General features: G+C 37.7%; 1 protein-coding gene across 1 annotated transcript; it reads right to left on the minus strand.

Annotated features, from left to right (window-relative positions):
- Positions 1 to 12,724: 12,724 nt before the first annotated feature.
- Positions 12,725 to 15,020, minus strand: LOC149209908 (uncharacterized). Its single transcript, XM_089398799.1, has 2 exons — positions 14,015 to 15,020; positions 12,725 to 12,783 (listed from the first exon to the last, which is right to left on the minus strand). The coding sequence occupies exons 1-2, from the start codon at positions 15,018 to 15,020 to the stop codon at positions 12,725 to 12,727; spliced, it is 1,065 nt and encodes a 354-aa protein (XP_089254925.1).
- Between the last annotated feature and the right edge of the window lie 870 nt (positions 15,021 to 15,890).

Below are 15,890 nucleotides of genomic sequence, written 5' to 3' on the forward strand. Positions count from 1 at the left end.
TCCCATGTTGCATTATTTTTAATTGTTGCCATCTCTTCATCCATTGCTTTGCACCAAACTAACTCTTTTATTGCATCTTCAAAACATCTTGGTTCTGCTTCAATCTGAGACATCAAAGCAAAATTAGTATAACCATAAATTTCATTTAAAGATTTTGTCCTTTTTGGAGGAGGACTTGGACCTGAAACAGAACTTGAAGTAGCAGAAGATGATAGAGTGGATGTGGCCTCTAAATTATTTTGATTACTCGATGGATTTGAAGAAACAAAATATTCATCTTCTTGTACAACAATACTTGGAGTTTGTTGTTGCACATCACAATTCCATTACCATTCTTCTTTCTCATCAAATAAGACATCACGACTAATCATTAATTTTTCAGTTTCTGGATTGTACAATCTATAAACTTTAGTTTCTTCACAATATCCAATAAAATGCATTTCACACTTTTAACATTAAGCTTTCTTATCTTTTTAGCGGGAACATGAGCATAGGCAATGCAACCAAAGACTCTTAAATGAGAAATATTGGGTTTTCTTCCACACCATGCTTCATAAGGGGTAATATTTTGCACACTTCTTGCTGGGCATCTATTAAGCAAATAAACAGATGTAGCTACAGCTTCAACCGAAAAAATGTTTGGAAGGTTTTTACCTTTCATCATGCTCCTAGCCATCTCAACAATTGTTCTATTCTTACGTTCAGCAATGCCATTCTGTTGAGGAGTATAATTAGATGTCAATTGCCTTTGAATTCCATTAATTTTACAATAAGAATCAAATTTATTAGAAGTGAATTCTCCCCCTCTATCTGTGCGTAATGTTTCTAGACAATAACCACTTTGCTTTTCCACAAGAGCTTTAAATTGTTGAAATATGACAAATGCATCAGATTTTTCTTTAATGAAATATACCCATGTTCTTCTACTAAAATCATCCACAAAAATAATGAAATACTTATTTTTGTTGAGAGACAAGGTTTGCATAGGACCACATATATCTGCATGCACTATTTCCAATGGTTTACTTGCTCTCCGTGATTTTCCTACTGGAAATGAATCTCTATGTTGCTTACCAAGAATACACCCTTCACAGACATTATCAGTAGATCCAATAAGTGGTAAACCTTTGACCATTTGCTTGTTATATGACAATTTCAAGCCTTTCATATTCAAATGTCCATACCTTATGTGCTATAGCCAAGAACTATCATCATAAACAACATTTAATGTTGTACTTGCTTCACAAGGGAGATTGAAAGAAAAAATTATGTTTTGCAGCGTATTAGTCCTAGCAATAATTTTATTATGATCATTTTTATCATAGATTATGCATTGCTTGTCCTTGAAAACAATTAAATATCCATTTTCAAGGAGCTGCCCCACACTCAAGAAATTACGTGCTAGACCAAGAACATATAAAACATCAATAATGTGCTTTGGTTTTCCTTGTTTTGTCTTCGCAACAATTTTTCCCTTACCTTTAGCTTCAACTGGCTTGTCATCTCCCAATAGTACATCAGATTTTGTAGATTCATCTATCTCTACATAGCCATCTTTGTTTCCTGTCATGTGATTGCTACAACCACTATCCATAAGCCACACCTCTTTGGAAACATTATTAGTTGAATTAGAAGCCAAGAATGAAGTGCCAACCTATTCTTTTTTTTTTCAGAAAAATTACTTCTTGTGTTTGTTTTTTCCAACAATTTCTTTCATAATGGCTACATATTTTACAATAAAAACACTAAACTTGGGTTTATTAAATCTTTTACCTCCATCATTGTCATCATTACCTCTTTTTTTGTTGTATGCAGAAAAAAATCTTCCTCAACCTCTGCCTCCTCTGTATGTTTGTCCTCTTCCTCTTCCTCTTCCAAAAATGTTCTGGCTTTCCTCATGAGAGGAACCACTTTTGTCTTTAAAAATATTTCCTCTTGCTTGAAAAGCTTGCTCAATAGATTTTTCAAAAAATATATTGATTCTTTTCTCATGAGATTGAAGAGACCCCATTAGCTTATTCACAGACAACTGAGTTAGATCCTTAGACTCCTTAATAGCAACAACAACCCCATCAAATTTTGCAGGCAAACTTCTTAAAATATTCTCTACAATTTTTCAATCTTTTAAATCTTCTGCGTAAGACCTAATTTCATTCACTATACCCATAACTCTAGTGAGAAAATTCTGAATAAATTCAAAGTTTTGCATGCACATGGTTTCAAATTCTCTTCTTAGTGACTGCAACTTAACAATTTTTACCTCATCATTTCCTTGATATGCTTGCTGCAAAGCATCCCATGCCTCCTTTGATTTCGTTACTGCAACTAGTCTGGGAAAGATAGAATCATACACTGCTTGCTGGATTAGGAAGAGAGCCTTTGAATCTTTCTTACAATTTTCCTTTAGCTGGTTTTTTTGGTTTTGAGTCCAACGGGGAAGTGTGTGAGCATTCTGTATATCCATTCTCTACGAAATCCCACAAATCTTGTGAGAGAAACAATGTTTGCATCTTAATGCTCCAAAAACCAAAGTTCTCACCTTTAAACATTGGCATTTGTGGTTGAGAAATATTCATATTGTTGGCCATTGCTGCTAACTACTGAGCACTCCAACCAATAACTTGATTCTACACAGGCTTCACAAAATTATGAAAACTCTTGCAAATGGCTTTCACAAACTTTTGAAACCTCTTGTCAACAACACACACTTTACATATAAATAACTCTCTTAACCTAGCTATGATACCATGTTAAATCTATCAAGAGCATGCATATGAAAACATAAACAAAACTATTGAACAAAAAATAAGAAAACTCTGATTCTCAATCCATGAAGTGAACTCTCATTGGAATCTCATATCCTGGTAGAAGCAATGAATACATTATTATATAGCCCACATATTTCTAATTTTATTATCCATTATCTGACTAATCTACTATCCTTAATAATTTGTTGAATGATCACTAACTTCATCTATAAATTTGTTGCCCTAATAACTCAGAACACAAAATTTGCTAGCTAATTTGTCAGCAATTACATAGCTTTATTTTAAGCATTATCTTCAACACGGAAAAGCAGGATGGAAATGAATGAGGAGATATGGAAGAAATTAACCCAAGACCTGTTAATGGTGGTTTTGACAAGACTGCCTATGGAAAGCATTGTGAGGTTTCGCGCATTTTGCAAAAGTTGGAAGGAAATGTTTTAATCTGCGAAGTTCAGAGAGTTGGTGGCCACCTCAGCGGTTTCTTCTAGTGAGGCATTTCTCATTGTTCCGGGAAGGAAACAGTTAACATCCCTTGATTCATCTCAGCCATTGTACATCAAAAACCTATGGATTGGTATAGAAAGTGGCTACAAATTTCGATGTCTGTCTTTGGATTTTCTTCCGATACTTTGTTGTTGCAGTGGAAAAGATGAAATTTACATATGCAATACTGTCATCCAAACTTGGAGAGAATTTCCACAACGTTTTGAAGATACAACGTGGGATTTCATTATTCTAGCTTTTGATACACGCACGACACGCTGTACCCTTATCATGGGAAGGAATTCTACTTCACAAAATTTTATGGTGGTAGAGATGTATGATTCCATAACTAATAAGTGGACTCAATTAGAAACAACTGTGGGCAATCTAGTTCGACCTCAAGGGGAAGGCATACATTCGAATGGGAGATGTTATTGGTTAAATGAATTACATGACATGGATTGCTTGAGCATAGTCGCATTCGATGGAGAACAGAAGCAATGGAATGTAATCAAGGGGCCACCGTGTTGGAAATTTATGGTAATTTCAAACACAAATTAGTTGAACACAGAGACAATGCTCTATTTTTCTCCTCAGGATCTTTTGCACACAGAAGCAAATAAAATTTCTGAGCTAAGCAGAGTTTATCAACCAAAATAAACTTGTATTAATTCATAAACTGCCTGATACAATTTTCTTCCTCTCTCTCAGAGGGATTCACCAAGAACTTTCACGAAACAAATTACTCTGCCTCTTTTACAAATAATTTTACACTACTGTGTAAAATCTTCATTCACTGCTGTGTGAAAAAAAAACTTTTACATTTACTGCTGTAAAATGAGAAATTTTTACATTGGTTTACTGCTGTAAAAGAAATTCTTTCACATTCACTCCTGTGTGAAATTATTCATTACATTCAAAATGTTGGGTTTTCACATTTCATATTCAAATAAAAAAAAATTACATTGCAATCCCATTTGTTTCAACAAACAACCACAAGCACCTGTTAAGAAATCCCAAAATTTTATTTTCTGCCGCAAATCTTTCTTTTCTTCCACACTGTTGTGCTCCTCTAGTTTGTTATTCGCTGCGACGAACCCCTTTCTTGCATCCCTTGTTACAATGCATTTTCTTTCGCACTGCAGTGCTTTCCTTTTTTTCATCCTTGTGTGCAAATTACAACACAAAGGTCAACGCACTAAACAAAACTATATCGCATACATTTTTATCTGTTAATACATGTCGTATGAAAACATAAAGTTTTTACCTAAGACTATGACAGTTCATTAAATGCATTAAAGTTAAAACCGTTCGTTAAAACCAAAAAAAGGTTCAGGCAAGTTGAAGAAGGTCCTGGTCCGTTGACTTGATCGGACGCATTTCACAAGCTTAAGCCACACAACTTAAACGAAGTTTAATGGCCGGGAGATTGGTGGTTTTCGAATCGTACAAAGGACGCGTGTCACTTGGTCGGGGTGTTCGGAGGCCCTCTAACAAATACAGCCTTTTGCGAATGGTGATGCGGGGAAGATACCAGTGGTTTTGATGGAATAAATACGGGCGCAGGTGAAATTAACGTTTCAACACTCCCCTTTAATTTCAACTGCTGGGTTATCAGTCATACCCAGACATTTCCTCAAAAATTCAAAGCTTTTCTGGTGCAATGGCTTTGTCAGTATGTCTGCAACTTGTTCATGAGTCCTGCAATGTTGTAAAACAATTTCTCCATTGCTTACCAATTCCCTGATGTAGTGAAACCTTGTGTCGATTTGTTTCATTCTCTTATGAAACACAGAATTCTTGGATAATGCAATAGCTGAGCTATTGTCACAAAAAATCACGGTTGCTTTTGCCTGCTCTTGGCCTAAGCTCCTCAACATCCTTCTCATCCAAACTGTTTGACATGCTGTTGTTGTAGCTGCCACATATTCAGCCTCTGTTGTAGACAACGCCACAATAGGTTGTTTCTTAGAAGCCCATGAAATGGCTCCTGAACCCATGTGAAAAACATAACCGGATGTGCTTTTCCGATCATCTACACTTCCAGCCCAATCACTATCAGTGTACCCAACTAAATTTGAACATTCTGAGACGGTATATAAAATGCCAAACCTTTTAGTACCTTTAATATACCTCAGAATTCTTTTTGCTGCTTGCCAATGTGCTTCCTTTGGCCTCTCCATGAATCTGGAAATTAAACTAACAGCAAACATTATGTCAGGCCTAGTTGCAGTTAAATACATAAGGCTGCCAACTATGATCTTGTACAAACTAGGATCAAAATCCTTGTTGCTGCCCTCTTTGCTGAGTTTTAATCCCATTACTGTGGGAGTGGTTGCTGCCTTGCACTCTTGCATATTAAATCTGCCCAACACTTCATTTACATATTTTTCCTGTGAGATAAAAATTCCATTTTCATTTTGATCTACTTCTATTCCTAAGAAGTATCTCAGCAAACCCATGTCATTCATTTCAAATTCCTCTTTCATGACTATTTTGAAGTTTTCAATGAGGTAGTCATCATTGCCTGTAAAAATAACATCATCAACATATAACACAACAATTAGCAAATTACCATCATTTTCTTTGATGTAGATGGTGGGTTCTCCCTCACATTTGTCAAATCCATTTTCCAGTAGATAAGAATCTATCCTACTGTACCATGCTCTTGGCGCTTGCTTCAGCCCATAAAGAGCTTTCTTCAATTTTCACACTTTGTGTTCTTGGCCTTTCTTCTCATAGCCTAGAGGTTGCTCAACATAAACCTCTTCCATTAACACTCCATTCAGGAATGCTGACTTCACATCCATTTGGTAAACTTTCCACTTGTTTTAAGCTGCTATAGACAGAACTGCTCTCACGGTTTCCATTCTTGCAACCGGTGCGAAAGTCTCCTCATAGTCTCTCCCATACTGCTGTCCAACTTCCTCCTTAGCTGATCTGGAATGTGTGCATAAGCCACACATCCAAAAACTTTCATGTGGGTGACTCCTTGCTTTCTCCCACTCCATGCTTCTTCCGGCACTTTGTTCATCACTTCTTTTGTAGGACACCTATTCAAAATATATACTGCACAATGTACAGCTTCAGCCCAATAATCATTCGGTAAATTCTTTGCCTTCAACATGCTCCTTGCCATATCCATGATGGTCATGTTCTTCCTTTCAGCTACTCCATTTTGCTGCGGGGTATACCTAGCTGTAAACTGCTTGTGAATTCCATTTTCTCTACAAAACCGTAGGAATTCCTTGGAGATATACTCACCTCCTCTGTCAGTTCTTAAAACTTTGATATGCAGCCCGCTTTGGTTTTCCACAAGTGCTTTGAAATTCCGAAATTTTTCAAACACTTCACTTTTGTTCTTTAGAAAGTAAACCCAAATCTTTCTGGTGAAATCATCAATGAATGTTAGAAAATATTGGCTGCCTGCAAATGATGGGGTTTGCATTGGTCCACATAAATCTGAGTGAACAATTTCTAAGGGTGCTTTTGCCCTTATGCTTTTCCCTGATGGAAAACTTTCTCTATGTTGTTTCCCCAATATGCAGCCTTCACAAAGGTTGTCCGGTTTCTCTATCAATGGTAATCCTCTTACCATTTTTTTTCTACTCAACAAGTTAAGACCTCCAAAGTTGAGATGCCCAAATCTCAAGTGCCACAACCAATTTTCATCCTTTGGTACGCTTTGGAAAGCCTCTTGGGTAACTGCTGCAATTACATCTTTGTTTTTCAAATCTACCCTTATTCTGAGAGGGAACATCCTGTTCCTTGTCATCCTCACTTCAGCAATGAATCGTTTGCTGGGTGCTCTATTCATGATGGTGCATACATCATTCTCAAAGAAGACATTGTAACCCTTTTGAACAAGCTGTCCAATACTCAAGAGGTTACATCTCATTCCAGGAACATAGTAGACATCTGCTATGGTTTTCTTTTCTCCTTTCTTTGTAAATATTTTTACTTCTCCTTTTCCCATAACAGAAATTTTACTATCAGTCCCAAGTGTGACTTGTGATTTCACACTCTGATCTAGAGCAGAAAATAGGGCTATGTTTCCTGTCATATGGTTACTACAATCGGAATCTAGAAACCATATATCATCACTGTTTGTTTCAGCCATGTTACAAGCTAAAAGGACATTATCTTGGTTGATATTTTCTCCAGTGATGTTTGCACTAGATCTATTAGTCATATCATGCTGCTTCTTCCTACATTCATTGGCATAATGCCCATAATTTTTACAGTAATAACATTGGACATTGGATTTTTCATACCTTTGTCCTTGAGCATGATGTTGTCCTCTTTGTTGACTGCTGCCTTGGCCTTGGTTCTGATTTGGATTGCTGCCTCTTCCTTGAGCATTTGTTGGACTGTTCCTTCCACCTCTGTTTTGGCTTCTGCCTCTTCCTCTCTTGTTTCCTCTGCCTTGACCTCTTCCTCTTCCAAATGACATCTGGGTCTTGAAGGCTTGCTCTAGAGATGAGTTTTCATTTCTACTCAACCTCTTCTCATGTGTTATCAGTGATGCGTGAAGTTCATCAACTGAAAAGTTTGAGAGATCCTTTGTCTCTTCTATGGTGGTGACAATCACATCAAACTTTGAGGGTAGGACTCTCAATATTTTCTCCACAATTCTCCTTTCTTCAAGAGTCTCTCCATAAGTCCTTATCTGTGTGACCAGACCAATTACATGTGTGAAGAATGAGTCAATATTGTCTGACTCCTTCATGCACATATTCTCAAAATCTTTCCTCAGCAACTGTAGTTTTGTTGTCTTCACTTTCTCCATGCCTTGATAGGCTGTCTTGAGGGTTTGCCATGCTTCTTTGGATGTCTTGGCTGCTGCTATCCTTGGAAACACACTCTGGTCCACTGCTTGATACAAAAATACGAGGGCTTTTGAATCCTTCTTCCTATTGCTCTTCAACAGATCCTTCTCTGCCTGAGTTAATCTATTAAATTCATTTTCGTCTGTTGGTTCTTCAAACCCATATTCAACAAATTCCCATAGATCTTGTGAGACAAATAGGGCTCTCATGGTTATTGCCCAGTAGTCATAGTTTTTCCCATTAAACAGTGGGAGCTGGGTATTAAACATACCCATGCTAGTGCTTGTGCTAGCCATTCCTTGCATTCTCAGCTATGCTTCTAAATCCTTGACTATATATTTAAAATAATGTTTGTTTCTTCAGAAGTAACACAAAAAAAAAAAAACTAATCTGAGAAATACCTGGATCCTTTTGCCTGAGACTTCACTTTGCTGGAGAGGATTTACTGCTGTAAAAAAAGGAACCTTCCTTCAGCTTCTTTATCACCTTCAAAGAGCCTGGATCTGCTTGTTGGAAATTTCTGGTAATTTCAAACACAAATTAGCTGAACACAAAGACAATGCTCTGTTTTTCTCCTCAGGATCTTTTGCATAGGGAAGCAAATAAAATTTCTAAGCTAAGCAGAGTTTCTCAACCAAAATAAACTTGTATTAATTCATAAACTGCCTGATACAATTTTCTTCGTCTCTCTTAGAGGGATTCACCAAGAACTTTCACAAAAAAAATTACTCTGCCTCTTTTACAAATAATTTTACACTGCTGTGTAAAATCTTCATTCACTACTGTGTGAAAAAAAAAATTTTACATTTACTGTTGTAAAATGAGAAATTTTTACATTGGTTTACTGCTATAAAAGAAATTCTTTCACATTTACTCCTGTGTGAAATTCTCCATTACATTCGAAATGCTGGGTTTTCACATTTCATATTCAAATAAAAAAAAATTACATTGCAATCCCATTTGTTTCAACAAACAACCACAAGCACCTGTTAAGAAATCCCAAAATTTTATTTGCTGCCGCAAATCTTTCTTTTCTTCCACACTGCTGTGCTCCTCTAGTTTGTTATTCGCTGCGGCGAACCCCTTTCTTGCATCCCGTGTTACAATGCATTTTCTTTCACACTGCAGTGCTTTCCTTTTTTTTCATCCCCGTGTGCAAATTACAACACAAAGGTCAATGCACAAAACAAAACTATATCGCATACATTTTTATGTGTTAATACATGTCGTATGAAAACATAAAGTTTTTACCTAAGACTATGACAGTTCATTAAATGCATTAAAGTTAAAACCGTTCGGTAAAACAAAAAAAAGGTTCAGGCAAGTTGAAGAAGATCCTGGTCCGTTGACTTGATCGGACGCATTTCGCAAGCTTAAGCCACACAACTCAAATGAAGTTTAATGGCCGGGGGATTGGTGGTTTTCGAATCATACACAGGGCGCGTGTCACTTGGTCGGGGTGTTCGGAGGCCCTCTGACGAATACAACCTTTTGCGAATGGTGGTGCGGGGAAGATACCAGTGGTTTTGATGGAATAAATGCGGGCGCGGGTGAAATTAACGTTTCAACACACCGAACATACGAGTTGGCATCCTCCCCCAAAGACTTCATGCAACATTTGTTACTGGTTGCGAAGGGCGTATAGTATTAGTTTGTACGGGTCACATTTCTTTATGGGAACTAAGTATAGATGAAGTAGAAGGAGAGAAATGGGCTCCATTTAAACCAGTGGACGTTGAGCATGAATTGAGGAACCTGATGTTTTGCATGGACATGACAGTGAATCACAGTGGCTGCGCATTAGTCTTTCTGCCCGTGACAAATGTTTTTGCGGTTTGGAGCGAGGAAGCAAATAAATTGCAGAGGATAGAGTTTGGACAAATACCTGATTTCTTAGATTATATTGGTTCTCATATTTCAGTGCGTACCTTCCAAGTAAACAATATTTTTTGGCCCTAGTATACACGGGGCTACTTATTTCAGTCTTGTTACTGCTTTTGTGTCTTACATCCAAACCTCATTCAGATATTTTTATGGGTGTGGAGAACAGTGGTAGATTTTATTGTTTTTTAAATTCTCTAAACTTGTGTTTGGAGGGTATCTAGAACTGCTATGAATGCGTCTTTTTGTTGAAACTTTATTTGACTTCTGATCTCATATATCAATATTCGTTATCAACACTGTCTTGAATCGACACAGCTGTGTGCCATTTTTTTAGGAGAGACTAAAATCGGTTTTGCAGTGATCTATTTAATTGGGAGGTTCTTATCTCATTTGTATCAATTCTTTAGTGTAAACTTATAACTTTAGGTGAAATTATTTTTTCATTTTGATAATAGAATAGCATTATTAAGGCATTCTGCTTGTGGGAGGTGAATGTGTAGAGATTTTAACACGAGGGAAGTAACGAGTTGCATCCTTGTAGAGCTCGTTTAAAACAGTGAGACACAATAAGATCATATATACGTTTTGTTGGCTTATTTTGAGGCCATGGGCAAACAGGTTTAGTTTTGTAAAATTATAGGGTTTTTTATGACTCAAATTTTTGTTTCTGAAAAATCCATTGATATCTTGTTTATGCAATCAAGATTATATTCATTGTTTTTATTAGAATGAAAAAAACTTTATTATATTCAAAGATAATTTATAATAATACATCAACATACAGCTATGATAATCATGTATTGTATCTTGATATGGCGAGTTGACCAAAATTTAGAGAGATAGCATGTTCAGATCATTAAAATGGTATCAGATATGGCATGCAAGCCAAGGATAGGAAAATATCATTTGTAGATTACAGAACTGGATATAGCATAAATATGAAGATTTTTGAATGACAAAACAGAAATGTAAAGCTGAATGAGTATACCTCAAAATGATGGGTTGAAGAAGAAAATATAAAACCGAGGTACATTTATGCATACATGTGATGGAGAAGGTTGATAGTTAGATTAAGTACCCGGCATTATGAAGCCCTGAATTTGGTGTCGGATATCACCCAATGTTATGCTCACTTTCCAGAATTCATTTGCGAAAGAAAGTCCTTTCTTTGAGAGGGCATCTGCCATATTGTTTTTTCTTCTATCATATGGTGAATGGAATAGTCCATTCGAGATTTACAGATGGAATCTATTATGCTCAGCCATCCTTATAGATTTATATTATTTATGATGTGGACAGACTTTACATGATCTATAATAACCTTAGAGTCCCCGAAAATATGCAGCCCCTGAATGTTTAAAAAGTCACAAAACTTTAATAACCCAACCAATGCCATTGCCTCCGCTTTGTTGTTCGTCCCTTTCCCACCATGCCAAAAAATATCTATATGCCGGTCCTCCCCTGGAATAATATAGACCCCACAACCACAATATCCATACAGAGCTGCCCCGTCAAAGTAGGCATGAGGAACAATTGTGGGATCAACAGATTTATTATCTTGAGGCATAGTAACTCTGTGATGGATATTGGGGGAATAACATATATAATACTAGGGTAAAATGAGCTCAAAAATAGAGTTTTGATTATCTTTGCTGTTATTAAAGAGGACCTGTTCCATCATTTCCATATCTCCCAAATGGTAATCAGCGGAATAGTCCTCCAATCTGCTTTTATCTTACTCCACCATTGAAAAGCTTCTTTAATAGAGGAAAAGGAAATCCTATTAATACCCAAATGATCAGCAAGACTCCTCCATATCCACAGGGAAAGTGGACAGATTAAGAAAATGTGGTAGTTTCTTTCGTCATTCGATTTGCATAATGGACAGATTGTTGGTCCACTCCAATTCCTTTTTTGAAGGTTATCCCATGTAAGATTCTTATTGTGGAAAACCAGCCAAGAAAACATAATAATCTTTGTGGGGCAGCCCGCTTTTCAGAAGGTTAAGAGAAAAATGCTATTGTGAAGGTCAAAATTGACCAAATGTAGTTGAAAATATATATCCTTGACAATAACCATAGACCTCCCCTTGGTACCCTTCCAGATTAGCTTATCCTCTTCCTCTGTTCTGTGTAAGCCCCCGTTCCTCATAGACCATAAAATCTAGTTCCATTGCAAATCCATGTCATCATTAAGATTTAGCAAAATCGCTGATTTCCATATAGGAATAGGTCCCATCCTTCTCTCGATGACCTGGTCCCAAAAGAAAATCCCTTTTTACTGAAGTGCCTGAAATAATGCTTAGAAATAGAAGCTTCCTCTTCACCTCCTGCAATCAGATCAAGTCCTATAATAATATTTTTTCCCAGATTGAAAGCTCCATGCCAGGTTTAAAAAAAAAAAGGCTCAATTTTCCGGAAACTTCTCCAAATAGCAGATCCATGTGGAGTTCTGATTGATCCTTCTCTATACCAATAGGTTAATTCTCTGCTTTCCATATATTTGGCCTTGATGGCTTTGCTCCATACGCTATCCCCCATAACTCCTATCCATAAGGATTTGTAGAGAAGTGCATTTCGAAATAAATGAAGGTTCATGATGCCCCAGCCACCAAATTTTTTTGGTCGAGTCACGTGAGAAAGCTTTGTAAGGTGAAATCTTCTATGCTCTTGATTTCCCCCCCAAATGAAATTAGCAGTTATTCTATTTAATTTTCTTATTATGATAAGAGGTATATAAAAGAGATGAGCCCAATTAATATCACTCGCCCAGCCAATGATAGGCATTTAAATTCCCAGCCCGCAATTCTCTTGAAATACCTGTCAAGAATCCACATCCAATCAGCAGAAGAGTATCCCACAGGTTTTAATTTAAAGCCTAGATATTTCAGGCCCACACACAATGGACTCGCTTTTATGTTGAAAAGGTTTGTCAGGAAAGCAACAAGCTCCACATTAACATCCTCCAGGTGGAAAGATGATTTGTCAACATTTATACAGAGCCCAATGGCTTTCTGAAACATGCCCAATATGTCGTGCAAATAGATCCATGAAGCACGACATAGCATTACTGATAGAATAATGTCATCAACGAACAAGTTATGAGAAAAGGAAATACCCCTGCAGATCTTCAAAGGACGACATCGCTTTTTCCTTTATGGCTTTTTGAATGTGTAGACTAAGGGTATCCATGACCAATATGAAAAGAAGAGGGGACATTGAGCATCCCTGCCTCAACCCTCTAGCGGTAGGGAAATAGGAGGATGGGATACCATTTACAAGGACAACATAATTTACATCAACAACACATGCCATTATCGAGCTTGTACAATTTTCGTTTAAACCAATTTTGTAGAGAAAACATTTAAGGAAACCCCAATCTATATAGTCGTATGCTTTCTTTAGATCAATTTTTAATAAAGCAACTTCAGATTTCCTAATGTGCATAGAGTGAAGGCATTCCTGCGCAATGGCGATAGCCCCAATAATATTCATACCCTTTAGAAAGCCATGTTGCTCCAGGGACAAATGGGAAGATAATGTATGTCTCATCCTGTCCGTGATGAGTTTGGAGATGATCTTGTAAAGTGTATTGCAAAGTGAGATGGGACGAAAGTCCATGAAGGTGAGGGATTTCTTCTTTTTAGGGATTAAGGCAATATAGGTGGAAGAAATTAAATGGTTAATAGAGACCTTTGTCCTAGAGTCCTCCACCATGTTCAGAAGATCATTTTTCAGCAAATCAAAAAAGTGAATGAAAAAATCTATAGTCCAACCATCCGAACCTGGACTTTTGTCCTTTTGAAAGGATTTCATGACAGACAAAAGTTCATCGTCAGAGACCTGTGCAAAAAGAAGATCATTCTACTCCTCATTGGACATTACAGGGTAGGGTTCAATTCTCCAAATAATGTCATTAATATCACTACCCCGTGACTACTATAGACTTCCTGAACGTATTTTACTGCCTCCTTAGAGATATCTTCCTAAGTCACCACCGAGGACCCCATCTCATTTTTTATTTCGCATATAGAATTAGATTCCCACCTACCATTTGCATACTGATGAAAAAATTTAGTTTTTCGATCTCCTTCTTTAAGCCATGTGGCTCTGCTCTTTAGTCTCCAAGAAGCCTCTTCAATAGCAAGAAGTCTTTGGTTTTCTTTTTCTAGATTTCTAATATGGGCTCTCAATTCCAGAGACACATTATTTGAAATAAGATCGACAGATAATATTTCCAGATCATCATTAATCTTCTTAAGAGCTTGTCTATTACAGATAACCTTATCCCGTTGCCAATTTTTAACACATGTTCTAAGGTCAGATAAGTGATCCAAAAATGATTTGAAATGCCCAGGAGGAACTTCAGAGGAAGAAGTTTTCCATTGTTCCCGAATGAGATTATTAAACTGCTCATCTTCTAGCCAGACTCTATTGAATTTGAAAAGATAACCTTTCCTAAGACCCACCAGATTCCATTGGATGGAGATAGGTCTGTGATCAGATATGTAGCTCGAAATAATCTTGACAGAGGGGGTCCCCAAGCGGTCAATCAATTTGTCATGAATGAGGAAATGATCAAGTCTCTTTGCTAAATATGCTTCATTAGATCTCCCGTTATCCCATGTAGGGCCCATTCTCATAGGATAAACATCGACAAAAATTTGCTGAAGGATAGCATCACGGATCATACTACCCACCTCGTCATTTTTCCTTCCCCTACCCCAAATCTTGTCATGAGATAAAGTGAAATTTAGATCCCCTCCAATCAACAGAGAGTCAATGTCCAGGAATTCAGAAGACAGAAAACGTTCCCAGAAAGTAAAACGTTCTTTATATGGGGCATAGATATTTAAGATGTGAAAAAGCCTAGTAGAACCTCTTATATAGGCAAGAAGTAGAATACCTTCGAAACATTTGAAAGCCATAACCGAGATCCATGCCGAATCCCACAAAACTGCAAGCCCGCCCGAAAGACCAGAAGCATTCGTCGCTGCCATATGCCAAGTGGGGAGCATGCTTCTAAAGTATGCAATGGAGTCCTGACACCCGTGCATTGTCTCTTGAATGAGAATGATTTTAGAATTAGAGAATCTGAATAGTTCTTTTAGAGCTAAAAATTTGGGTCTGCTCCAAGACCCCTAATGTTTTTTTTTCTCTGTAAAGACTAATTCTATTAAAAGGAAAGAAGAATAGAATTACAAAGAGGCAGAAGCCTCAGTCTAGAGCATCTGAGTGCTTTCAGGTCATCAAAACTGTCCCATAATTGGGAAAACCAGTTACAGTGAACAAAACCATACATAGGAGCGGGAATACAACGACAAAACCAAAATGAGGATTTGAGATAACCCCTTTTGAACCATAGACTACCGAGCCACAGAAACATAAACAAAACCATAAAACCATGAACAGTCGAACTTAACCAGTGAGCAGTAAAAAAAACTCTGAGTAGACATGAGGGGGTCCAAGTGGCGTCACATGAGGATGTCCTGGTCCAGTGGCTCCTCCACGACGGGGCAAGCATTTCCATACCAAATTTCACCATCCCTCGCCACGTCACCAGGCACGCTGCCACCTGGAGGATCTAACGTTGGACAGGTTCCGCTTGAGCTACCCGCAATGGCCAACAAAACTGTGGCACCATGAGAGCTGCCACCTGGTGGCCGGGTGTCGCCTGGAGTGTCACCCTCCTCATGCTGCTTGCCACGCCTTTCCGCCTTGCCTTCATCTGCCGGGTTTTGCTCAGAGCCATGGCTGCCCGCAACTCTACGAACGCCCTGAGAATGCTCTACCGAGGTACGCGCAGGAGCATGAGGATGAGCTTCTTCTTCAAAGAAAATGATGGTGATATTAGCCGTGATGATGGGTCTGTTCAAGTTTCTCTGAAATCTGAAATGAGTCGACTGGAAGGCAGTGTGTGGGAAGGG

Source organism: Pinus tabuliformis, chromosome 1_2 (assembly GCF_031772625.1).
Source record: "Pinus tabuliformis cultivar Carrire ecotype Pingquan chromosome 1_2, CPIR1, whole genome shotgun sequence".
NCBI classification, from domain to species: domain Eukaryota; kingdom Viridiplantae; phylum Streptophyta; class Pinopsida; order Pinales; family Pinaceae; genus Pinus; species Pinus tabuliformis.